We start from the raw sequence: 27081 nt of genomic DNA on the forward strand, positions 1-27081 counted from the left end.
ACCTGCTTCCCAACTGTACTCAGTGCAAAGAGGGCATTGTCTCCCAGACCTCCACATGGCTGCATGGAACTGGGCAAGGCCTGTAAGCTTTGCTCATGGCCCCATGTTACCAGAGGCCCTTTCCCACCCACATCCTCCTCCTCCTCCTCCTCCTCCTCCTCCTCCTCCTCCTCCTCCTCATCACAGCTGACCACCACAGCCCAGTATGTGTTAGGACCCATGGGGCGCCCAGCAGCTAGTAAGGTATGCCTTATCATATCCTCACTTACATGAGGCCAGGAGAGGACTCACCCATAGCCCAGGACTGAGGTGGAGTAAAACTGGGATTTGAATCTGGAGTTGCTGGAAATCTGAGCCCACAGCTGCAACCACTAGATTAGCCTGCTTCTTGCAGTGTGTGTCAGCTGGGTGCCACTGTTACTGAAGCCAGGTGAGCATCCCTTCCAACAGGCAGCAAAGTGCCTGCCCAGGGCCATCTTCCTGTCCAATGAGGCAGTCAGAGACATTCAAGCAATTTAACACATACCTAACCTTGGGTCTGTCAGGTTGGCACCAGCAGCTCCACCTGACCGTGCTGCGCTGTTGCTCAGAGCAGCCAGGGACCTTGCAGGGCTGGAAGTGTGGCTGCTGCTCTCTTACATGGGGCCAAATAGCTGCTGGAACTCAACTCTGAGCGAGCTTAGGAGATAGGGCCAGCAGCCCTGCCTGGGGGTGGTGACGCGGAGCATAGGCAAGAGGGCAGCACAGCACCACACAGGGAATTGGGTGTTGGAGCGAAGCCTGAGCAGGTTTGTCCCCTGAGGCTGGGTGCTGGCAGGGCTGGCATTATTGCCACCAGAGAGGGCTGAGGGAGGTAGGAGCCAAGCAATGATGGATCTTTGTTGGTGGAGAATGACAATTAGGTAGAGTCAGAGCCAAAGGATTAATAACCTTTAATCCAATGACATCTTCTAATCATTGTATTAGTTATTTTTTCATTGTTGAAATGAAGTACCTGACATACATACGTTAAAGGAGAAAAGGTTTATTTGGGCTCACAGTTTCAGTCCATGGTTGGCCGGCTCTCAAGGCAGAAATGGCATGGTGGGAAAGCATGGCAGAATAAAGCTGCTCAACACAGGGCAGCCAGGAAGCAAAGAGAGGGAGAAAAGAAGGGCCCAGGGACAAGAATGCACTCTACCAGGTCACACCCCCAGGGACCCACCTCCTAATAGTACATTCAACTGTGAACTCACCGTGGATAAATCCCTCCATGAGCACAGCACCATATGATACAGTCATCTTCCCAAGCCCCACCCCTGAACACATGAGGCTTTGGAGAACATTTTAGATCTCAACCATAATGTTCATGATTAAAAACTGTTTCATCTTGAAGTATTTGATATTCAGAGAAGCTTAAAATAATGTATTATCTGGCAAAAAAAGAGCTTGGGATGTAGCTCAGTGGTAGTGTGCTTGGCTAGTATGTATGAGGGCCTGGGTTTCAATCCTCAGCACTGCCAAACAAACATATAAATAAATACATGAATGAAAGAAATACTGACCATGCTACCACATGAATAACCCTTGAAAACATTACACTAAATCCTTAGGAACAGAAAAGAGACGTGGGGTAGTCTAGGGCTGGGGATTGAGGAGAAATGGAGGTCACTGCTAAAAAGTATAGGGTCTCTTTTGGGGCTAATGAAAATCTAAAGTTGATTGTGGTGATATGGCACTCTATGAATATATGGAAAACTGTTGAACTGTACCCATTAAGTGGATGGATTTGATATGAATTTTGTCTCAAAATTTTTCTGAAAATATATAATGGACCTAGCATGCTCACCACCCAGCTAAACAGCTATTGATTCACCAGAATCACCTTTGCGCTTCAGTCTCCTCTTCGTTCCTCCTCCCCACTGAATCTAGTGTTATCTCTGCCATGTTTCTTTATATGTTTATGACTTATGCATCTATTCCCTGAACAATGCATTAGGCTTTTTTATATTTTTAAACTTTATATGAATAAATTACACGATAGGTATTCTTTTGTCATATGCTTTTTTCCCTCCATAGGATGCGATTTGTCAGAGGAATTGCTTGGTCCTGGGGCTAGTTGATCCATGTTCACCATGGATGGTATTTCCTTCATAAAAGCACTGCAATTTAATGTCCCACGACCTATCTGTCTGCTCCCCTGCACACAGGATTTCTCTTCCTTTCTTTGATTCTGCAGCTGGGCCGGGCCACACCCAGTAGCCTTTCCTTGTTCATACACCAGTGTTTCCCTTGACTTTGCCTAGGAGGGGTGCTGCGTCTGGGAAGAATCTCCCCTTCACCAGGGCCTGCCCCATGCTTCTTTAAAATCACTCACCTCTTCATGCAAGTGAGGGGAGGAAGGTCCAGAAAGAGGGCAGTGAGCTGCTCAGATTCCCATGGGCTCTGAAACTGATTCCTAGCCAGGCTCTTCTGGCCTTTCCGGAACCTTCCATTTCCTTATTTGTATTTCCCTACAAGTCTCCACAACCACCTGGGTGGGCGTTATCAGAGCTGATCTAGGAGAAACACATTATCAGTGGTGTCCAGGAGTGCTGGGGATCTGGAAGTGCTTTTGGGAGGAAATGGGGAAGAAATTAGCTTAGGAAAACTCCACATGTGGCCCTCAAGTGCTGAGTGAGGGCCTGGAGCCCAGGGGGTTCCAGGAGCAGATGGTGGAGCACTTAGCAGGCAGCTGGGCAGCACCTGGCCTCCTGGCTGCTGTGGTTGCTTTGGCTCTTCCCACACTGGTTACCTGATCCTCCTTCCTTCGAGGGGCAGGGGGCCAGAAGCTGCACTGGGGGCTTCTTTGGGTGCAGAGGCCTTCTCCAAGGTAACATTAAGGAACCTCCCTTCTGGAGCTAGTGGTGCTGAGAAGGGGCTACGAAGGACAAAGAAGCACCCTGGCTTGGGGCTTCAGGTCTAGACTTTATTGATGGCCATCCCATCTCTAAAGCATAACATCCCTGTCCTGGGGTGGCCAGGGCTCCCTTCCCCCATCGCCTTGCCATGCCAAATGTGTCAGATGAGCAGCAGCACCGGTGCCACCACCCGGCCTGCTGGGAAAGTGGAAAGGATACTGGGAGGGGCCAGGGACTTGGCTCTCTATCCTAAGGGTGATGGGAAGCATTCAAGTGCTGGGTGAACTAGGGCTGTCCATTTATTTATAAATACTGTTCTGGCTTCTATGTGAATAGGGGAAGGGAGGAGCCAGCTAAGGGGTTCTGGTGGCCCAAAAGGGAGCGATGACAGCAGCTTGAACCAGGATGGAGACTGTAGTGATAAGGAATCAACAGAGTGACATGGAGGGGACTTGTAGTGCATGGGATGTGGGGAAAAGATTGCACCCAGGACCTCTTAGGTGCTGGGTGAGATGGAGCATGTCATAAAGGGCCAGGTGTGGGGAGAGATGCTGGCTTCAGTCGTGTGCCATTTGACGATGGATGGCCCATGAGACATCCAGGTGAGATATCAGTGACGCTGCCTGGTGTGGTCTGCAGGGGAGCTCTCCAAGGCTGCAGACCACAAAGGATGTTCCCGCCACAGTCTTGTGGTGAGTGTGGCCAACCGAATCTATATCATGTGGCTAATGGTCCTGGCTGCGGGGAAACCTTCTCAGATATCTGCATCTTGGTCTGCTTGCACTTCTCATTTGAGACAAATTACTCATCCTGCAAATGGTCTTGCCTGCATTATATACTGAGCACCAGCATACTGTCAAAGAGCAGAACTAAGGGATAGGTCTAAAATACTGTATTTCATCCAAAATAAGACCTAACTGAAAATAAGCCCTAGTATGATTGTTTTCAGGATGCTTGTAATACAAACACTACCCAAAATAAGCCCCAGTTAAGACAGTCACCCAGTCGGACACATTTAGTATGTCAATTGCCAACACACGGCAGATGTACCGAGTTCTAAAATAATATTAATATATAATTAAATGTAAATATTGTTGACTTTAATATTTACAATAAATAATAATATAAATTATAATTAAGTATTTGTAAATACCCAAGTGGGAGCCTTTGGATGAGAGGTAAACACCTATCTAAACAGATGAACTTGAGATTTACTGCCGAACGACCAGTTGGAGTACAGACACAACACACGGATCACCTGTGCACTTGATAACAAATGGACTTGGTTGTGTCTACTATGAATCTTCATATTTTGATATGTTGTGTGTCATAACAAATGTACTTAATGCACTCATGTGAAATAAACATTTTCTGAATTTTGGTGCCTGCAATTTTTTGTCACTTGTGTGTGGACCATTGTTCTTAACTGTCATCATTTTTGTTGCCACTCCTGTCGTGTAAGTCTTCAATTAACACTTGATTTAGTGGAAACTTTGTGAAGCCCAGCCTTCAAGAGACCATGACTTGGGTGAAGAATTCATGGGTAAAATCACTGACAGCTGGGTTGCAGTGTACCACGGGGAGGCTACAAGGACAAGAAGAGCTTATTTAAAGAGAGTTCTACTGCTGGACTTGAGAGATTGAGGCCAACAGTTCTATGGGGAATGGAGTCACGAGGAAATGAGGCTGGAATTCAGGGTTTTTGGAGAATTTTTGACTATTTAAGTAAATGTAGATTGTTGTATAAGAACAAATGTAGAACAAATAAGGCATACCCTGAAAATATGCCCTATTGCGTCTTTGGGGCCAAAAGTTAATTTAAGACCTGGTCTTATTTTGGAGCTGGATGGGAGGCGCTGCAGGGACAACGTCACTGAGGTGGAGGGCTTATGAGTTCAGCAGATAGAAAGTGAGAACAAAGATGTCAGCAGGGCAGGGCACGGGTGCACGGGGGACATGGTGGGGTCCAGCCGTGAGTAGCCTACTTTTACTGAGATGGCAGGAAATGGCCAGAGACCAGGCTAGAGAGAAAAAGCGGGCCTGTCACTGTGGTGGGGGTAAGAGCACAAGGGAGCCATGGGTGGTTTGGGAACAGAGTGGAATTGAAGACATCCCAGCACCTGGTGGAGCGAAGAGAGCCTGAGGGTGAGGGAGGCCCTGATCATGCTGCTTCACCGCTGAGCCTGGCTCCAGGAAAGGCAGATGGGTCCTGACAAGGACTGCACAGGCAGGAGGAGAGGCAGGGAGGGGAGGGCTGAGGCCCGCACAGCACGTGAGACACTCTCCTGGCCGCAGAACAAGGGAGTATCTGAACACCAGTGACAAGTGCAACCAAACAGTAGGGTCCCTTACCAGGTGGCCCTCGGGGACCTGCTTCAAGGAATAGCCAGGGATGACTCAGAGGTAACCCATCAATTATTTGCATGTCAAGCAGGGTTTCTGAGCTGCCTGAAAACAGTATTTCTTCAGTTGAAATGTTCTCCCTAAAATAACCATCAGCTCTGGGATCCTTTTCTTTGTTAATGGCACCAAGGGACACTGTGGTCTGAAGTCTCCCTTTTCTGGGTTAGCTGAGTCTGAAATGAGGAGGGCCACAAAGAACGAGGTGTGGCTGTGGGTTTGCTCTGTGGAAGTGAGAGGAGCCCGAAGTGAGACCGAAGCCCTGGCCACAGGCTCTGCCTATGTAATGTCATGGGGCTGGGGTAGGATGAAGGGAGAAAATCTGGTGCCAGGGAAAACAGAGCAAAGATGGCCAAAGGAGATGATTCAGGATGTGTAGGCAGCAGCTCTCACCAGAGGGGAAATGACCAAGGCTGGAGAAGCTGCTCCAACCTGAACATAAATAGCAGCTCAAGAGAAAATCAAGTCCTGTTCATAGGACCATTGACTTTTGTTGCCAGAAGGGGCTGTTCTGCCCTCTGAGGCATCCTCCACATCACCCTGGCCCCAGATGCCACATTACATCCTGTGAGGATAACACAGCCAGGGCACAGGCATAACTGTTCACGCTCCTGCACCCATGGCAGACATGATTAAGTGATTACCACGCTTCCTGCTGAGCCTGATACCACCTCAGAGGCTGACTCAGCACAGCCCTCCAGGCAGCCATTACCAATCAATCACCCTCAGCATGAAAACCATTTGACCTCATTGAGCAGAGAGAGAGTTAAACTCCTCATCCAGACTCTTTGCAGTCTTGACATCTCTTTCCGCCCTCATCCTTGCCTATCCATTTCCCATCACCACACTGTGTTGTGCTCCAGATGCCTTAAACTGCTTGTCATCTCCCCAAATATTCCTGCCTTGTTTCCGGCCCTGCAAGCTTTGCCTTTGGCAGTGCCTGGAAAGCTCTCTGTGCTGAGTGCTGGTCTTTCCTGGATATCTGTTCTCCTACCTCCCACAGTAACAAAGTGCACTCTGGGCATGAGGCCACCCAGCAAAAAACACTGTTTCACCTTCCCCAGGCCAGGATAAGCAGGCTGCTAAGTGCTGGCCAATGGGGAGTGAGCAGAGGTGAAGGGACCTTTTTTTTTTTTTTTTCACATTCTGCTCTTGAGGATTTGAGTATACACTGCCCTAGTCCCTTCCTCACTCTTGCTAGCTGAGAGATGGCAAGAAATAAAGCAGCTAACTACCAGGGGCCGAGAGATGACTGCCCCAAGATGAAGGTGATAGGGCCACTTCCCAGCCCTGGATCATGCACGCCCATTTGTCCTGCTAAGTAAGAGAGACCTGCACTTCTGTTTGAAGTACTTGTATTTGGGGGTCTTTGGTATGGTGGCAGCTGAGCCTGTTCTCTAACTGTATTCCCTCCCACCTGCTTCCTTGAGACTGGCCTCAGTGCCACCACCTCCTCGGTGAAGCTCTCCTAGGGTCCCAAGCTCCTCGGGGCTCTCTGACACTTGACACACACCTGTCACCAGCATTCTGAAGGGCATGGTCACAGCCTCTCCCACAAGCCTGGCCAACAGCATCTTCCCTCCCCACCATCCACCCTCCATGCAAGGGCCAGTGACAGACGGTACTGAGAGGCAGAGCTGACCCTACTTGTCCCTGCTGCTGTGTCAGCCCAAGCTTTCAGCCAGGCAGTCACATGTGACCCTGCCCTGCCCTTTCCCTTACAGATGAGGCCCAGGCAGCGAGGTGACTGGCTTCAGCAACTCAGCTAGCCATGGTTCCTTCTGTGTGTGACAATGTTCCACACCTCAGGTCACCAGCCCCAGCCTGGATGTGGCACTGGCCACCCCACCCAGCCCCAGTGAGGTGGGGCTAAAGGAGCTGCTTCCTTGCCAGCTGAAACCTATATTGTCCTCCTCTTCCTTTGTTAATTAGAATGGGGCTCAAGAATGGGTGAATTTCCCTGATCTTTGTATTCATCTCAAGTGGCCCAGGAAGTCCCACCGTATGTACATCATTTCCCAAGGCCCTTCTCCCAACCCACCAGAATGACTGCAGCTTTGCAAATGGTCCACACCTATTCCTCTGAACTCTTGGCTGAGTGTCCCTCCCAACTGAGGCTTGACCTCTGGCATCTCATCCGTGGCCTGAGAGCCTGTCACTGCCCTGGCAAATAACACGTGTGGCTCAGAAGCAGGATATGGCCAGCTCTGAACCAATAGAGGGCTATTTTAGGACAGGGAGGATCCCAGTAGGATGCTCGCAAGGTCAGACTAGGAAGGGAAGAAGGTAGGTTCTCTGCCCATGATTATATGTCCCAAGCTCTCTACCTACCGCCCAAGGAAGAACACACCCACCACAGGACTCTGAGAGCTGGCCACAGAGGCAAACAGGGCAGGCCTGGGCTTGGAGCTGTAGACCCTGATCTCAAGGGCCACCATGGGCAGGAAGAGTGTGTTTATTTGTTGTGTCCTGTGTGGCGATTCCAGCATTAGGCAAGACTGGGGGTGGAACAGAAAGGAAAGCATCCAAAGCAATCAAGTGGCAGACGGAGATCACGAGAAAGAATCTAATCATCAGAAATGATTACTGAATTTGTTGCACATGCATCGAGCATCTACTATGTAGGGGACACAATATTAAGTGCTGGCGAGACCAAGGTGAATAACACTGCATTTGCACGTGGCACTTGCATGAGTCCTGCAAGCATCGTAAAATATTTGTAAACTGACCCTACAGCAAGAATCAGAGCTACATGATGCAGGTGAGAGGAGACAGGGGTTTTACTCATACATTTGAGGAGGCAGCATTTCAGGATGTGAGAACTCTATCTCTTGTTAGTGTTCTGAGGACAGTCCCCGTCAGGATGAAGCGGCACACAGTGGGTACTCAGTTGAGGACAGTGACAGAAACCGGTATGACTGAGAGCGCCCTAGTGTCCATGTTGAGGAGGTTTCTTTATTTCAGGGTGCAATGCCTCAGGTTGGGGGAGAGGGGAGGGAGGCTAGGCAGGTATGGGGACCCTGCAGGGCTGAAGATGTACTTCGATCTGATATCCAGGATGTGAGATGGCCTCCTGACACCTTTCCAGTCCTCAGCCTGACTCTCCAAAGAGCTGGCAGAAGGCATTTGAGTCACCCAATTCTGCCTCGATTTGGGGAAACTGTCCTGCTCTTAACCGTGTGCTTCTGATCAAACTGCCCTGCTGAACTTCCCAACCCCCAGGGAATCAGATACACAAGCCCCTGCTCTCTCTGCTCTATGCCAGCCCAACATAATCCCTGCTGCCCCCTCCCCACCCCACAGAGGGCCTGCTGCAAACCACCCCCCGCAGTGTCTCCTTCCCCAGCCCCAAGCTCTGGACTCCCCTCTGGCCAAGACCAAGACCCTGGGTCCCTCATGGCCTCCCAGCAGGCAAAGAGGAAGTGAGGTGCTCTTCCAAGTCCTCCTGCCCCATCTCTCCCCAGCGCCACTGCCCAGAACCACCTGAGCCAGACCTTTGGGAGCACAGCCCCTGTGGGTTAGGCACCACTGACAGCAGCCAGCCATCTGAAGACCATCAGACAACTGCTCTGCTTTCCCAGATCAGACAGGGGAAGAAGAAGGCTCAGCCTGGCCATGAACATGCAGCCCTCAATGCCCTGAACACCAGGATATGGAGTTTGATAAGGATCTCTGGGTGTCTTTGACGTACAAGAGGCAGATGAGGACATAGGAGTAATAACAGCACTTAATGTAGATAAGACACAGTGCTAATAATTCAGATAGTCCAGGACCATCTCACTGAATCTTTACCACACATTTGCAAGATGACTATTACCTCTGCTTTTCAGACAAGGCAACTGGGGTACAGAGAGGTTGAAACACCCTCTGAAAGTCATACAGCTGGTATATGTAAAGGTGGAATTCAAACTTAAATCTTCTGCAGCTCCAAAATTCCTGCCCTTAATCAACTGTAATTGCTTGAGAGTTCTGAGGACAACAGACAAAATGACCTAACTGTGGGCAGGCCCAGAAATGCGGGTGTGCACAGTCACTCTGCCCAGGCCCTGCTACCCCACCCGCATCTCCACCTCGTCTCATTAATCTTGGTATTCTTCTCCAGGAAGCTTTCCCAGACCCCAGGGCCCAATTGCCTGGGCTCTGAGGGAGTGAGGGAGCTTCCCAGGGCTTCTGGATACCCTTTTAATTAACCCTGACGACCCCCTTCTGACTTCGGCCAGCTGAATGTCTTTACACTCTCACGTCTCCCGGCACAGCGTGCCCGCTCTGTGACTCCCACTCCAGCCCATGCACCCCAGCCCAATGTGGTCCCTGCACTTCCCATATGCTTAACATCTGCCAGCCTCCTTCCCTGGTCTGAGGTCCCTGTGTGAGGGTTCTTAGGGCCCTCACCTCCTGTGGCCAGAGGAGTCCTGCCAGAGAGTGCCCCACCACAGCCACCTGCCCCCAGAGGGTACCAAGGGGGGAACACCCTGGACTGGCAGAGAGCCTGAGCAGGGCCAGTCTCCCTGCGATTACATTTTAGGGCTTGCTTCCCCACCCCAAAGGAGCACAGCTCACTCTAGGTGCTCTAAAGAGCAGGGTACTACGTTCATCTGCTGTCCTCACAGCTTAGCGCACACAGCCAGGAACCCGGGAAAGTTCCCAGGAGCCGTCCTGTATCAGTGGCATAACCTTTGGATAATATACTTGAACTCAGCACCTGGCATGGCAGCTGGCACAGAGAAGCTGCCTTGCACAGCTTTAAATCCATGTGGAGACATCATTATGGGGCAGGCCAGAAACACTAGAATAGGGATCCTTGGCATTGGCAAGGGATCTGCCCATGCAGGGCGGGTAAATGGCAAAAGTAGCATTTGAATTCAGATTAGAGTGGCTCCCTTCGTTCCACCCCACCACCTGGCAATTTTTAAGGTGTCTGGTACCTTGTGTGTGAGCATGTGGGTGTATAAGAGTGGCTCAGATACCATAGACTGGGCATGCCACCCCAAGGCCCCTGGTGAGGGCAAACAAAGCCTCACAATAAGGGGGGCCCTCATTCACTCAGGTAAGAAACATTTTGTGCACCACCTATGTGTCAGGAGCTGCAGGCTCAACAGTGGACATAGCAAGTGGGGTCCCCACTCTCGTGGAGCTGATCTTCCCTTGGGCCCCATGCAGCACATCATGGTTTTCAAGACATGACAGCATCTATCATCTTAGCTGATTCCATTGCAACCTGATTCACAGAGTGTCCGGCCACAGAAGAGGTAATGAACAAATGGGGGTGAATGAATGCATGCTTGAATGGATGACTGATGGGGGGGTGGATGGATGGATGGAAGGATGGGTGGATGAATGGATGGATAGACCAGTGGGCCCATCCGTGAGTAGACAGAAGGTAACCATCATAGACACCATCATTCACCCATCTTTCAAATGAGAGGCAATGGCCTAGGTGGCCTGTGAAGTCAGCATGAGCACCGGGAAGGATTTCCAGTATTTGGTGCTTTTATCCTAAAGACGCTGACCTCACGGTTCACAGAGCTCCTTACCTGGCGGGCAGTTGCATCCTGGAGACATCTTCAGGGCCTCCCGGCGCCTCCGAAGGTGGAGTTGCCATTTCTGTGCAAGGAGACAGAGAGAGAAGTCACCTAGAGCTTGTAAACACAAGGCCCTGGGAAGCGTCTGTGGCCTGGTGGGAGAGGAAGGGGCACCACTCCGGATCAAAAAATATTGTTGGAGGCCGGGGATTTAGCTCAGTGGTTCCGCCGCCTGGCTCACAAGTGCAAGGTCCCGAGTTTAATCCCTGGTACCAAAAAAAAAAATATTGGTTCATGGCCCTCCATTGGCCACTGGGCACCTGGTTAATAAGCAGAGGACAAAGCCTATCACAGTCATCTCAGGGTCTGATGTCTTCAACAAGCTCTTAACCCCAACCGCAGGACCCTACAAACCTTCTGCACCCCATGCTCATGTGCACACTGTCAGGATTTTCTCAGCTCCCTGCTAACTTTTTCCCTTCTTGGACGGGGCTCCTGATGGATCTGGGGCCGGGACAGTTTCCTGTCTTCCTCTGGTGTCCCTCATGAAGCCAGCACAGGCAAGTGGGCAGGGATGGGGACTTGAAGGCCCTCGGCACCTCTCCACAGACCTCTTCCTCCACAGCTTGAGGTCACTGTGCCAGTCTGGAAGAAGGAAGACACTCCTTACTCCCCAGGAATGCCACGTAGATGGCGGCAAGTGAACAAGTTCATGCAACACACAGCAGGATGCCCACAGCTACCAACATCCTGAATGCCCACTCCACCGGGGGCAGTGTGCCTTATGTGAGGATTCCTGCTACTCCTCATAATGAGGCGGCCCAACTATCTCAGAGCCAAACTGCCAGGCTCACAGGGCTCTTGGATCCTGGCCCTTGCAGTCCCAGCTTCCTGCATTACCAAGAGGACTGGAAAGGTCGGTGCATATGTGTCCCACACCTTGGAAGCCCTCAAGGAACATCAGCCATTGGCACACTCATATTACAGGTGAAAGACCTGGGTACAGAGGGGAGACTGTCACCGGCCCAGGTCACAGGGAAGTAAAGGTTGGAGCTGGGATTCAAACCCACACTCTCTGACACTGGTGCAGCAGTTAGAAGCTGGCACCCACAGAGCCATGTTGGCCCTTAGTGTAGTTCATCTGACTTCAATGTAGATCTCAAAAACTGTTATGGAGGCTACTGCCAATATTTTGCAGTGGGTGGTTTCCCATGCAAATTTGCATTTCCAGTTTCTCTTGAAAAACGAGAAGATCCTGCCACATGGCCCTGGACTCTGGCTGGCAAAATCTGGCTGTATTTTGAGACTGCCATCCCATTGGCCAGTGCTGGCCATTTAGGAGGTCAGGCAGACCATACATGTTTCCCTTGGATTTGGTTCCTCAGTGCTGTGCCATTTTGCCCCTCAGGATGGGCCACAGAAGAAAAGAAAGTCACATGGGAGATGTCCTGGAGCTGATGTTGGGTAGTAGGGAGGGGAGGTCAGGTCAGAAAGCTTCAAGAAGATTCAGAACACACTGATGTATGCTGAGCTCCACTGCACTGAGCTGAGCGCTTCAATTTGGAGGATCACATCTATCTTTCACAATCAAATTCTAAGGGAGGTTTAACAGTGACCTCAGTAGCTACTCAAGGAAACAGACTCAAGCTGAGTGACAGAGCCAGTGTATGGTGGATCTGAGCTGTGCACTCTGGCCTCTGAGGCCAAGTCCACTCTGTCCGGCTGGAGAAAGGTGAGTACAGATGTCCTTAGTGAGGAGGCTCAGGGACAGACAAGGTGGGAAAGGGCTCTGAAACCAGCAGGGACGGGAGGTCAAAGAGACAGGAAGAGTGGGAACATTCCATGACTTAGAGAGGGGAGGGTGGCACCCAACTGTAAGGCAGATGAGTATTGAGGCCGGAGTGGTCACTGGACAGTGACCCCCCAGGCAAAGTCTGGTGGAAGCGTCTCTGATACCCAGGTCTGAGTCTGGCTCATGAATGTCACTTTGCAGGAAGAGACCTCGGGAGTCTATTTCCATCCCCCTTCCCACCAACAACCTGTGGGTCTATTCTCCAGTGGCCATGTGGCACAGGCCTGCTAAGTGATGGAGCTAGTCAATGACCCACAGGCCACGGCCAGTGAAGTTTACAACAATCTGGTCACAGTTTGTGACCAACAGGTTCACGGCTCATCCAACAGCAGCCTGGCACTAGGTGCCAACAGAAGTGCACATGGTGGCTCCAGCCAGCAACCAGACCTTCCATCTGTGTCTGTGACCCCAAGTGTCCTTTGGCCTCCCTCTCATTTGTGCTCCCTGCCTAAGCCAGACCCTCCCTCTGCCCTGATCTCCCCAGCCTGCCTGTAAAGGGACCATAGGCCAGCACGTCCCCTGCCTTCCCGCCTGGTTGGCCTCCTCCTCTGAACAGGTCATTTATACCAGGAACTGCACACAGCTTCTGTCAAGGGTCCTGGCAGATTTTTTCAGTGGTGTGAGCCCTCAAGACCTCTGTCACAACTCCTCAAATCTCTGGTCACAGGTGAAAGCAGCCACGGACAATTCGAAAACAAATCAGTGTGGCTGTGTTGCCATAGAAACAGGTTGACAAAATTGGGCTGCCAGCCAGTTGGAGCTGTGGTTTGTCTACCCTGATGGAATCACAGTGCAGACAGGCTGTTCTTCCTCTCATCGTGAAAAAGAAAAGAAACAGTTTTTCTTAAGGGTGTTTAGCTCTTTCCCTAGAAAAATTCCTGGTGATGGTGTCCCCTAGGCTGCTCCTACTACATTCTGCCCTGCACAGGGCTCTCCCCGGGGCACACAGCAGCCTCCGAGGTCCCAGGTACAGTGACAGTCCCACGGGCAGTTTTTGCTCCTTCCTCCTCCAGGTAATACTCCCAGCGCTTGGCTCCTAGGAGGCCAGTTCTCTCCATTTTCCTCTTGTCATCCCGACTGTCCCCTTAGTTCTCTTCACGGGCCCCTTCTTGTCTACCTGACTCCTAAAGCTTGTGGGCCACCATGCAGGGCCCTCTTGCCACCAGGCCCCGGCTGGCTCAGGGACTTCGCCTGGTCTTGGGGCTTCAGGAACCTAGACCTCCCTGCAGAAGCCCAGTGCACACGTTCATGGCTACTGGATGTGTCTGCTCACAGGCATCTCAGAATTGGCACTGCAAAACTGAGCTCCTGATCTTCTGTCCCCTGCCCGGACCCACCCTGCCACCAGCTTCCCATTACAGGGAACGAATGGTGCTTGCATCCCACCAGGTGCTCAGAATTGTCGTCAGTGCCTCTTTCTCTCTCACCCACACCCATTCAATGACCTGCTCCTGTTCTTTGTCTTCCAGATACACCCAGCATCAGCCCCTTCTCATCGCCTCCACCAGGACCACCTGGCCCAATTACTGTGATAACCTTCCAGTAGGTCCCTCTGCTTCTGCCCCTTCCCTCACAGCCAGTTCTTAACACAGCAGCCAGGGTGACCATGCAGGTCTCTTGCTCTGCACCTACCAGGCTTTCTCCTGCCTCAGGGCCTTTGCACTTACTGTTCCCTCTGCCTATGCTATTCTTTCCTATCTCTCTATGTGGCACGCACCTGATGAGCCTTTCCTTGTTCTGTAAGCCCTACCCCCATACTTTCAATCCCCTTCCCTGATTCATTTCCTTCTTATGTTTATTTATTTGTATATTTTGCATATTTATTTTGCTTACTGTCTCCCTCTATTGTTAGAAGGTAAATTCCACAAGGACATTGATACTTTGTTCTGTTTTATTCTCTGTCATATCTCCAGTGCCTAGAACAGGACCTGGCACGTGGCAAGTGCTCAGTAAGTACTGGTTGTTTACAAATCAGCTGATATCACATTCATCTCTAACTTCCGGTCTGTCTTCTATCATGGGAGGGTTGGCAGCTGTGGGCCCGGTGGTGCTGTGTGGAGGCTGCCCCCTTGTAGATGGCACCATGACACTCTTTCCCCTGGCTGGCCTCATTTGCTCAGGCAGCGGCCTGGCTCCCTTAGGTACGTGAGTGTGAGAGGCCTGGTTAGAAGTCTCCAGGCTGAGGCTCAGGAGTGGGTGGGATCCTTTCCCAGCCCCTGCATGGACCCCCTGCTACCCTGAGAGCAGAACCCTTCCTGCTTCTCCCCTGCTGGCAGGCAGGGCCTCCTGGAATGCCCTGCATGGCCAGAGCTGAAACATCACCCGCCTGATGGGTCGAAGCTATTAAAATGCCTGTATCAGTATCAAAGGGAAAATGCCAGGCGGCCACTCGCTCCCCAGAGAATGCAGTCCCAGCCTGCGGTGGGTTTAGGGGCCACTCCCTCCCCATGTCCCAGCCTGAGGGCCCTTAAAGGGACCTGGCTCCACCTGGTCCCATCCTACTTGGGCCAGGTCCAAGTCGTGGTGTGGGGAACAAGAGGGAGAGGCCAGGTGAGCTCCGCTCTGCACACTGTGACCATGAAGCTGCAAAGTGGGGGGGTTGTCCCCCTGCCAATCTCCTAAGGGATGTGGAGACCAAATAAAATAACAGAGGCGAGTGCCACAGAGACCAGGAAGCACTGACAATAATGACCAATAATCACACCCACACACCGTGAGCACTGTGTGCCATGCACTGGGCCAGGTACTTCAGGGAAAAAGGTCATTTAAAGAGTAGTTTATGCAGGCTGGGGATTTAGCTCAGTGGTTCTGGTGCCTGCCGCGCAAGCGCAAGGTCCCAAGTTCGATCCCTGGTATCAAAAAAAAAAAAGAGTAGTTTATGAGCCTATTAAAAGCCACTTGCCCTTGGGACTTTCTCTGGGGTTGTCACAGATGGCCCCCAAACTCAGATGAAGCATTCACCCTGTGTCAGGCTTAGTGGTGTGGATATGAGCTTGAGCTACTTAGGCAATGCCGGGCTCTGAGGTCCAATAACTGTGTATTAAGCAAGACATGGAATCCTTCTGGCCTCGACGTCCTCACCAGTGGAATGGGGTAATAGTAGTTATCTGGAAGACCAATAGACAATAAGATGGGAAGAGAAAACCAAAAGAGGCATCAGGCGTGAGGCAGCACAAGCCCTTGGCTGGCAAGGTGGTATTTTCCGTGGCCAGGTGAAGGCCATGTCTGTCTGTCTGGAGCTGCTACAAGGCCTGCCTCCTCCACCTGCACTGACATGGCCCCTGCCCACCTGGCCATGTTGAGTGCACCACTGAGCAGGTGGCCACGTGTCCTGGCCTCCCTACTCCTCTCCCTGCTCTGGGAAACCCAGATCCTGCTCCCCACAAAAGGGAAGGAGCGAGGGAGGGTCTGGCCTTCTAACCCTGAGGCCAGATGCTAAAGAAGAGCAGCTGCCTGTGGACCTGACCATGGCGGGCAGGCAAAGCTTCTGCATCTCTGCCAGTGCCCCAGTCCCAATGCCAGGCCCTGGGTGGCACCTGATCCCATCTACTGGAGCAGTTATGCTGATTAAACGCTGGAGACCAAGCCTCCCGGTGTGAGCGGGGCCCGGGGCTGGTGTCGCGGGTCCACACTAGAGCAGAATCACTTACTCTTAAGTCTTCCCTGTATGCCTGGTCCTCACAGTCCCAGGAAGAGGTGGGCTTTGGGTTGGGCTCAGGCTAGATGGGAGGATGGGGAGAAAGGGGATTCCAGCTAGGAGCAGGGGCTCGGCTGCAGGACCGGCTCCTCAGTGCTGGCTCCCTGGGACTGCAGAGGAGGGCCAACCCCACAGAAGGGGTTTGTTCAAGGGACAGCCTATGTGGGGACCCAGGCCCAGGGCGCAGGCAACTTGGCAGGGTGGACTCAAACCGGAGAAAGCTCAGACGTCCAGCCTACACCCACCCACCCGGGCTCCCCCAGCTGCCCTGGGCCTGTGCACTGGAGGGTGTGGTAGGGGACCCAGGAACTGGCTTCTTCCTCCCTCCACAGCTTCCTTTGTGCTTTGGACTTGGCGCCTGATCACAGCCCGCCAGGGCCATGAGACAGGGCCTGAGGGTCTGTCTGCTCCCTGCTTTGACAGAAGCACAGATTTCTGTGGTCCGTTGCTCTGTAGCTCAGAAAAAGGCAGGGAGAGGAGGCACATCAAAAAGCAAGGGCAGGTGAGCACTGTGGCTGGAGAGGGTGGTAAGGGCTGAACACAGGACACGTGGGCCATGTATTCGAGATCTGTGTCTGGCCCGAGAGCTTCGGTAGTTACTGAAGAGTTTTAATCAGGAAGAGGGTGTGATGATAAAAGATTTCCCTGGCTGCAGTAGGGATGATAAAGGGGCAGGGTGGAGCAGACGAGTCAGGGGTTGGGTTGGAACAGGATCAGGAAGGGCAGGGAGTGAGGGTCTGGGACAGTCTGTGGGAGCTGGGAAGGCAGTACCAAGATAAGATAAAGGCCTGGGAGGGAGGGGTGATTTTCGACTCAGTGCAGACATGCTGACCTTGAGATACCTTTGAGATGCAGGGGATGTGGGACGGTGCATGCGGAGATGGGTCTGGAGCTCAGCATGAAGAGCAGAGCTGTCCAATCCTGGAACAGTCTGCTGTGTAAGGTAGTGAGCTCCCCGTTGGTGAGGGTGTGAAAATGGGAGGACCAAGGCTGCTTTGGGGATTCCTGATTTTTTTTTTTTGCAGTACCGGGGATAGAACCCAGGACTTCACGCTTATGAGGCAGGCGCAGCAGCACCACTGAGCTAAATCCCTGACCCATGTTTTGTTATTTTGACACAGGGTCTTGCTATGTATTCCAGGTTGTTTTTGAACTTACTATGTAGCCCAGGCTGGGCTTGAACTTGTGGTGATCTTCCTGCCTCAGCCTCCCAAGTGCTGAGATTACAGTCCTGCGCCACCACGCCCTGCAGCACCTGCCTTATGAAGGCCCTTCCTTCCAACACTCTGATTCTATGGGGTTGGGGGAGGCTGGAGGGCGAAGGACACCCTCCTGAGTCACTAAGCCTCCTCCCACATGCAGGAAACCCCATGGGCCAGCCCGGGGGAGGGGGTGGATGAAGAAATCCAGCTAATGTCTTTTTAACTCAATCTTCTTTCCGCATCCCAGTGGCCAGGGGTCATTCTTCCTGACCTGCCCTATAGGCCCGATCCACAAGTGCCTCCCCAGGACCCCTGCAGCCTAACAGACAACTGCGCATGACCAGTCCCAGGGACGGTAGAAGCCCAGCTCCGGGGCAGGGTTGGGGCAGACAGGCCTCCCTTCTTCGACCTAAGGAGCAGGGAGAAATGTGGCCACCGATAGGAGCCTGGGTGGCAGGGAAGCCCACGGCAGTGCAAAGGATTTGCCCAAGCCAATGGTCAGACCAAGGCGACTCATCTGCAAGGCTGGGGTGGGACAGAGGAAGGGAACGGGCTGAAGAGCCCGAGGCCCAGCCCAAGTGGACTCTAGCCACGCAGGGTGTTGGAAAACCCCACAGTAGACTCCAGGAGGGAGACAGGAGGCCAGTGTCCCTCGTAGAGGCCAGGCCCAGACTTGTGAGCAGGCAGTTCCGTTCCTTTGTGCTCAGCTTGCCCTGGCTCTTTGAAGCACGGGGCACGGGCTGCCGGCAGGCTCCACCCACCCTAAAGCGCCTTGGAGAGCCTTCTGCAGGGGCGTTCCCCACTCAGGGCAAGGAGCAGCACCTATTCGAGACAGGGAGTGTCTGTGCGGTGCTGCTGGGGCCCCTCCCCAACTCTGCTTACTTCTCTCACCTACTGAAGACTCAGCAAGCTGGTCTGAGGGTCAGAGTCCAACCAAAAGAGGTAGGAGAGGAGCTGGGGTTGCAGCTCAGTGGTAGAATGCTTGCCTAGCATACAGATGGCTGTGGGTCCAATCCCCAGTAGTGGGTAGGAGGAGGCCCGGGGATCTTTGACGACTCCCCTGGGTGATTCCATTTTTTGAAAAGCAAGGGCAGCATAGACCTACTGCTGATTCTTCTTTAAATCTGACAGCCTTTTGAAGCGCTCAGTGTGCAGTAGGACTTTCAATGACACCTCCCCAGGACCCCATAACCACCCCTTCAGCCCCTCATGCACAGTGGGGCCCCAAGTAAGGGATCTGGTCCCTATTTTCCCAGCTCCCCAGGTGATTCTAACACAGCCATGCTGTCGTGGATCCAAGTGCAGGCCTTTGAGGACATCTGGGTACAAGAAGGAAAGACAGTAACTTTAAAATGTCCAGCTACTTTGGAACATTAAACCCTAGCTTTCATCTAAAGGGGACATCACACAGCTGATACAGACAGAGACAGATATTATTTAGGAAGGTGGAGAAAGCAAAAAAGGAAAAAAGGAAAGCAAGGGTTAGGTGAGCAAGGAGAACTGAGACTGCGACTTGAACAAAACTTCTGCCCCAAGGACCATGATGTGCCCCTGGGTGAAGCCCAGACTGGATGCTAAGCTTCTGGTTGGCCACTGCTGAGTCCAAGAGGCAGGAACAAACCCAGCCCTCACAGACAGCATAGAAGCCAGGCCTGGGCAGGCTGGGTAGGCTCCTCATTAAGTGTAGGTGAGGAGGGTTCTTACAGCAGGGGCGTGATGCCAGCCTGATACCAAGTCGGTTCAGCAAATGCCACCTCTGTGGGAGCTGAACCCAACTGAACCACCCTCAATTCCCTGGTGACTGGGCCCGGCATCAGCAGTGTTTGATAGATTCAGTATATCGTGCATAGGAGTAGATTCTGGTGCCTGCAGTGTCAGCTCTGGGGCCACACTGCCCGGGTTCAAGGTATCGCTCTGCTCCTCACTAGCTGTGTTACTTTTGGGGAAGTTACTTCACCTCTTTAGACCACCACGTTCTCTTCTGTGAAAAGGAAACTAAAAAGGTAGTAACCACTTCATAGGATTATTGCAAAGATTTTGTGGATCAGTAGATAGAAAGCTCTGAATAATGCCTGGCTGCATGGTAAGCACTCCTAAATATTAGCTACGAATACAAGTGGTGGCTGTGGCTCCCAAGCAGCCCCATCTCATCTCCTCCAATGATGAGGAAGGACATAATGGTTATAATCACCATGATCTGAAGATTTTATTTACTACTACAGCAACCTTGAGGGAATGCTGTCATGTCTGTGTTCCAATCAGGGTCCGGAGTCTCTGGTCACATGACTAGTGGCAGAGGTCCATGTGGGTGTGCCTGCTTCACTATTCCTTCCCCTCCCCACAAAAGGAAACACCTTGAGGGCAGCCCAGGCAGATGAAAATGGAGCTCCTGACCTTGGCAGTGGGGGAAGGGGAGTGCATGCACCCCGCTGCTCTATCCAGGTGGGAGGTCATGCACTAAGCCATCCCCACTGTTCCAGCTGGGACACCCTGGCTTATAGGGGTTCATCATCTCACCCTCTGTGGACTGCTGTGAAGCCTCCCTTCCAGGGCACACTCCCTGAGATGAAGAGTCCATAGCTGGGTCTGGAGGTGGAGGCATGGGGCTCAGCCTCCAGCGGAAGACCCTTAAACCAAACTGATGGGTGAGAACTGCCTTCTATGTGCAAAGTCCCTGTGAGACTCAATAAGAGACCAACAGACTATGAGCCCCAGTCCCTGTCATTGGGCTGTGTGTGACCAAATGGAAGAATAGTCATTTGAAGTCAAACAAGACGCGATATTTGCATGAGGTGTGGGCTGAGTCATGGATGCCAAGTCGACTACTTTGTGCATGACTCTGGTGGACCAAGAGTGCAGCCCAGAGCCCTGGGTGGAGAAGGATTTGAAGGCCAGCTGGCCTCCATGGAAAGAGTGCGTTGAGTGATTAGTGATGTCTGCATGGTCAGGGATAGAAAATCCCCCAGCACATGTTATGATGGTTCTCCTCGGACCTAAACGTCAAGCAAAGCCAGGATGAGTGGTGGGCAGTTAGAGTAGGGAGAGAGCCCACACAGAGATGGGGTGGCTGGAGAAGGCTTTCTAGAAGGCACCAGGGCACAAATAGAATGACTTAGAATAAAGGAAAAGATATCTTTCTGGGAGTGGTTCACTTGTGAAACTAGGTTTCAGGCAGATGCACTTTGTTTTGCATGCTTTCATTTTCCTCATTAGCAGTTGTACAGGGGCTGGCTGCTCCATGAAACCCTCTGCCTAGCTTGTTGCTACCTGCTAGATTTAAGGTTCTGGAGAAGTTGTAAGGCTGTGTGACAACTCTCCCTGACTATTCATGGTATACAAGCTTTTAAAAAGCAAACCTACTTAAGATTTGTGAAACAGCTTTTTACCTTGAACACTCTCATTAGTTAGAAGTAGCTTCCTAGAACACTGTGTTGAGGATTCTGAAGCTATAGGTAAGCTCTGTAGGAGAAGTGTGCCGCAATTGATTAGCAATGTCTGCTGAGGGCCCTGGAATGGGAGCAAAACACATTAAGTGTATTGGCTTCCAGTGAACCAGCTAATAGCCTCAGAAGGAGAAGAGCTGGTGTGAAGGAAAAATACTTGCCACAGGCTTCATCCTACCCCTGGTTCCTCTGATACTAGTGTGTACATCTTTTGGACTGGTTTTCCTATCTACAGAGAGGGTGGACTCTTCTTCCTGCATGAAGGAAGGAATAGAGTTGAGACTGGCTCAGGAGTGGCAGGGTACCCTTGAATGTGCCTGGGTCTAGGGTCTGATGCCACACAGGCCCCCCACCCCTGCAACACACATTCCACCCCTTTCAGGCCCTGCACCCATCCTCATTCCAGCATTTCTATCCTAGGGGTCCCTATCCAGAACCCCTGTCTGTCAGCCACTGCTATGATCTCTCCTATAATCACCTTTTCTGGAAAGGGCCCAATATAAGCCCCCTGTACCTATATGAGGCCATTTCTATAACAGGTGTTATTTTTAGGGATGAGGGAGTCTGCCGATACTCCCTCTCCTAGGAGAGCGTCTCAATGCCTGAAGAATGAGTCACAGACAGTGGGAGGGAGGGGAAGTGACACCAGTCTTCTTATCTGTAAAATGGGGTAATGAGAGCGCCAATCCCGCTGGGAAGCTGGGAGGATCAAGAGCGCCGCACTCTGCTACACATACACGTGATAGTCCTGTTACATCTGTGATTATTACGAGGGATGGGGAGTCTGCCTGGTATCCTGCAGAATTCCCCTTGAAGGTGGCGGGTGAGCTCTTCCTCTGCTCCCCTGGGCCCACAAAGTAGATTTGGCTACTTTTAGTTCCTTCTCTCTCTCTCTGCACACTGCTGTCAGCTCTAGTTGTCATCTGATTTTCTCCATTTGGGACATTCCAGTGTCTTTCTTCACAGCAAGCAAGTCAAGCAACAGGCAGCTGGAGTGCTCATTAAGGGTCCCAGACCTGAGAGAGGCACTGATGGGGGAGGGGTGCTGAGGTCCGGAAACTGTACTCCTGGCTCCCCACCCCTTCCGGCTGCTGACCCACCTGACCAGTGTCATTGCCCCAGCCTGTCCTCCCTCCTGCCTGGCACACGTTCACTCTTTCTCCCCAACTTGCTAACAGTGCCCCTGCCTCAGTCCATGGCGCCTCCTAAGGGCTCACTGGGTCCTGACTTTGGCCTTTGCTGGTGGCACTTCTCAGTGCCCCCCCCCCAAGCTGCCATCCCCAAGGGTCTCAGAGTGGAGACATGGTGCAGCTTATAGGGCTCTCCGGAGGCCACATGGCTGGCACAGCTCCTAGAATCTTGGGTTTGGCCCCCTGAGCTCACCAGCTGCCCATGTGCCCCGTGAGAGAGGGGACCCTCTGGACAACTACGATTGACACCAAAGCTACGTGGCCTCTCTCTTCCACCTGTCCCTCTCCTCACCTGCTCCTGCCCACCCCACAGGCCTTGTCTCACCCCTTACTGCCCTGTACTCTTTGCTCGGATCTAAGGACACTCCTGGGAAGGGAGAGGCCAAGGGTGGCTTCCCTCAAGCAGCTTTGGGGACATCTCTGCAGGCCTAGAAGTTGCCCCTGGAACAGTGCCATTGGAGAGGACTTCCTGCGGCAACAGATAAGGTGTGGGATCCACTACCTTGCCCAATGTGGCAGGCGCGAGCTATCCTGGCTGCTGAGCCCCAGAAGCGGGGCTTGTATGACCAAAGAACTGAAATTTAAATCTCAGTTAATTTTAATTAATTCACATATAAGAAGTCACACATGGCTGGTAGCTACAGAGTGGGACGCATGTGATCCTAAAGTGTCCCTCTGGGAGCCCCAGGACTATAGGCCCCACACCCACTTAGGCCAGGCCTCTGCCCACAAGACTGCCCTCCCTCTGACCCCCTTTCCCTGCCAACCTCAGGTTCCCAGGCTATGGCCCCCGTGTCCAGTTCCCCCACCCCTGCCTGTGTCTCCCCCAGTCCTGGTCATGGCCCCTGGGCTTGCAACAGCTTCCAGTTCGGCCTCGCTCATTTGCCCACCTTCAGCTCTCATTCTAGGGACACAAGTGCCCTCTTCAAAGCCCTTCAGTGGCTCCCTATTACCCTCATGTAGATCTAACTGTCTCTAACACCCTCTCGACCTGGGCTACCCCATTCTCTCCACATCTTTCTCCCCAACTGCCAAGGTCTTGGACTTTCTTCAGCCCGAGGCAAACCCCTCCCTCTGGCTCCAGCCTCCAGAAGCTGTCCCTTTGGCCCTTAGTGTAAAGCCCCACACTCACTGCCTCTGCCTGCCAAACTCCTATTTACCCTTTAACTAATCAGCTAAAGATCACTTCCCCAGGAAGCCTTTCATGACTGCTACCACCAAGACACTCCACTGCACGTCATGTATTTCCCTGGCCCCTCTTTTCCATTTATTGTTGCATTTTCCATGCGACATGGTCACAGCCCATTTACTTTCTGTGCCCCATTTGCCATGACATGTAGGGGACAGAAGTGTGTCTCCCACAATATCTGACCCCTAGCTGGCTCTTAGTGAACACTGGCAGGACGCAATGGAAAGTGCCCTGTCCACAGGGTCTGCGAACCTAGGTTCTGGTCTCTGATCTCATCACATGACCCTGAGCAACCTACTGCCCTTCTCTGGGCCTCAGATTTCCCATTTTAAAGTGAGGGTCACTTCAGATGATCTTTGGGGGTGACTTTTAGCGCTGGCAGATGAGGAGGTCCAGAAGTCAGCAGGGCATACATGGTGCCAGGGTGAGGAGAGGGTACGGCAGTCAGCCCCATGCCCTCAGTGTCAGGAAGATGGGGTGGGCAGGGCCCACCTTGACCTCTGCAAGAGGATGGCAAGCGTTTAAGCTCCAGGGTCAGGCACAGCCAGGGCCCCTAGGCACCAATCCCCTCTTCCCCGCCAGCCAGTCCCATCTGCACACTCAGCCAGCCAGCAAGGCCACTGCTCCTCCGGCTGCACCCAGAGCCTGCCCCAGGCCCAGGGGACCAATAGGGCAGACTCTCCAGGGGCTGGTGGGCATGGGAATGAGCTGACAACAGCAGCTGTGGGCACCAGTAACACCAGTCACTGCCCTGTTGTGCCCACTCTGCCCTGGTTCACGTCCTTCCCTTCCTTGACCACCCTGAGGAACTCTAAGGGACAAGAGGCCCTTGAGAGAAGCCTGGCTGTAGGGAACCACTGTGTCTGATCAGAATGTCCACAGCACCCGCCAGTTAGAGCTGGGGTCCAATATTTGCCACCACCACCAGCATGCTGCAAGCTCAGAGAGGTTAGTCGTAGGCCCAGGCTGCACAGCTTCCAAGTAGCAGTGGGGATAAAAACCCAGGTAGCTGCAGGCCACTACCCTGCTCTTCACAGCTCTACCCCACCTCCTGCTAAGCCAGAGACCCTTCCACACCAGAAATTTCCAGTCCAGCCTGCTCCAGGAGGGCCCCCAGACTCGGGCTGTCACCCTCCTGTCCTGCTCCGTGGGGGCTGGGTCCTCTGTGCCCCCCCTACCCCGCTCCCCACATGTCCCCAGGCCTCACCCTCTCAAGGCCCAACCTTTCCTCTGGTGGCACAAGGAGACCGCGCGCTCTCCTTCCTGGGGAGGCTGGCGCCTTCTCGGGCAGCCTCAAGATTGCCAGGGCTGAGAGACACACTGTTAGCTTCCAGCCCACTTAGGGTAAAAGAAAGCTCAGCATCCTTTTCCCAGAAGGTGTTGGGGACCATTCCAGAGGCGCCCGAGTAGAAGACCCCACTGAGGATCAGGAAAGCACAGGCTCACTTGTGTCCCAGGAGAGCAGGGACAGGCGACCCACATTCGGGTCCTAGCGGCTTAAGCAGCAGCAAGGACCAGAACGCTGCTTCCAGCAAAGACTGCGCCCTCTGGCCCAGCCCGGCACACTTGGCCGATCCCTCCTCCTCTCCCCGGCCCGCGGTCGCCCTCACAGGCCCGTACCACGGCTCGTGGGGGCAGGGCCAGGGCGCAGGGCAGGCTTCCCGCCGCGTGGGCGCGGGCGGCTCGCACACCGCGCGGGGCGAGGGGCTAAGAGCAGCCTGCCCGCCTCGGCGCGGCTCCGTGCGCCCTGCCCTCCTCCACCTGCACAGGCGCGACTAGGGCGCTCCAGAGCCGGCTATCGGCCGCCGGACTCGCCCGGTCTGGGGCGGGAACCGAGGTCACGCTGCTGCCGCCCCTGTGCTCCGGGTCCCCGGCAGGGCCGCGTCTGTCTGTGGCCCAGGTCCTCCCGCAGACAACTGGTGCGAACTCGGGGCGCACCGCGCGGTGTGGAGAGCGAGCGCCAGTCGGCCTGGGCCGGTGAAGTGTGGAGGCTGCGCGAGGGGGCGCCGCGGGGAGGATAAAAGCCAACAAAGAGCACAGACCTCGTCCAGCAGTTGGTTGACTCGTCCCAAAATAGCCGTCTCCATTTGCTGCTCCCCACGCTCCGCTTCCAGGCGCACCACCCGAGCCTGCAGCTCGGCTGTCCGAAAGTGGGCGAGCAGGCTGACCGCCAGCGAGCACAGGGCCAGCGCCAGCAGCCCGCAGGACCCGGGGCTCGGCAGCCGCGCGCAGTGCTCCGCCTGCACCACCGTCCCGGGCGCGCCCAGCTCTCCAGGCCCGCGGGCGCCGGCGGCTGCAGCTTTGCGGGCGCGCTCCGCCACCATCCCTTTGCGTCTTGAGAACCAATAAATAAATAAATAGAATAAATAAAGGCCAGAGCCGCTGCCAAAAAGCGCGGTCCAAACTGCAGAGTTGGGGGAAAGGGCTCGTGTTGCTGGCAAACGTCCCTTTCCTTTGCTCCGGGAAAAGAGGACCGGAAAAATTAGCAGTAGGAGGGGGAAAGCCAAACGTCACGACCAGCGGAAATCAGAGTACAACAAAGTGAGAAAAAAGTTATTTCGAAGAACGGTGGAAGTCCAGGAAAGTTAGGGGCATCTGGCCGGCTCTCCGCGCGCCGTCCCTTCCAGCGCGTGCAGAGTCCTTGGGTTGGTGCCGCGCAGTCGGTGCCGCTGGGCGTCTCGGCTCCCCCGGGCCAGCCAGTTTCAGTCCCCGGGCGCAGGGGCTTGCGCGGAGGGCCCCATGGGCAGAGGTGGGTCGCGGCCGCCGCCGAGGAGCGCTGGGGCCGATTCCGGCGCCTCTGTAACTTGACACACTCCCTGCGGCTGCACGGATCGGATGAGCAATCCGTGCTACTTCCCAAACTAATCTCTCCCGCCCCCTCCCTCCTCCTCCTCCTCCTCCTCCCCCTCCTGCGGGGCAGACGGCTTGGATTTGTTTATTTATGCAAACTCGCCCGGTGTGGGGGGCTTGGTGTGCGGGGCCCGCTGCCCCTGCCCGCCCTCCCGGGAGCCCCTCTCCCGCGCTCCCTGTTCTCTTTGAAGTGACACTTGGGGTTATTTATAGGCAGGAAGGGGGTGTGGATTGGAGCTGGGGCTGCGCTCCTCTCCCTTCTCCAGAGTCACGCCGAGGTCCCGTTAACCTCCCGCCAAAGTCGCACGGTCCTGCTGCACCGCACTCTGCTTTCCCAGAAGTTGGCAAAGCCTACCTTTGGGACGCTCCAGGCACCGGGCTGAGTCATTGACAAGGCGTCCGAACGGACCTCCGTGTCCCAAGCACGACGATCCAAGCCCCTCGCCTGACATTGTGCCCTACCTGCTGACTCCACCTTGGTCTCCGAACCCGAGTCCTGTAGCTCCTCCTGCGCCCTGTGGTGGTGGTGGTGGTGGTGGTGGTAGTGGCGGGGGGCGGGCGGGGGTTTATCTGCCAGCCATGTCTAGACTGGGTTGGGGGTGTGTGTGTGTGAAAAGACAGCCCTCTGGGGGCCAGCAGCCCTGACTTCCCTTTCTCTCCTTTAAAACCAGGACCTCACAAGATACAGGAGAAGAGGAGCCCCGGGTCGCATGCAGGGTGCAGGTCCTGATCTCTCCCCTTCCTGCTTGCATAGATTTGGGGCCCATATCATTCTCCCCTGTGCTGCTCTTAGCTCAGACTGCCCCTCCGTCCCAGCTAGCGAAGGTGAGCAGTCTTTACCCTCTTGGACTCCATCC

At 53.6% G+C, this 27081-nt stretch overlaps 1 protein-coding gene across 1 annotated transcript; it reads right to left on the reverse strand.

Moving 5' to 3' along the window:
* Positions 1-213: 213 nt before the first annotated feature.
* LOC147825579 (collagen alpha-1(XIII) chain-like) lies at positions 214-26255 on the reverse strand. The gene is made up of 2 exons (XM_087184776.1): positions 25417-26255; positions 214-10883 (listed from the first exon to the last, which is right to left on the reverse strand). Exons 1-2 carry the CDS (start codon positions 25696-25698, stop codon positions 10791-10793), a joined length of 375 nt encoding a protein of 124 aa, XP_087040902.1. The 5' UTR covers positions 25699-26255; the 3' UTR covers positions 214-10790.
* Positions 26256-27081: the final 826 nt, after the last annotated feature.

Source organism: Heterocephalus glaber, unplaced genomic scaffold, assembly GCF_053883595.1.
Source record: "Heterocephalus glaber isolate CG9 unplaced genomic scaffold, H.glaber_assembly_v1.0 deba00001497, whole genome shotgun sequence".
Taxonomy (NCBI): Eukaryota; Metazoa; Chordata; class Mammalia; order Rodentia; family Bathyergidae; genus Heterocephalus; species Heterocephalus glaber.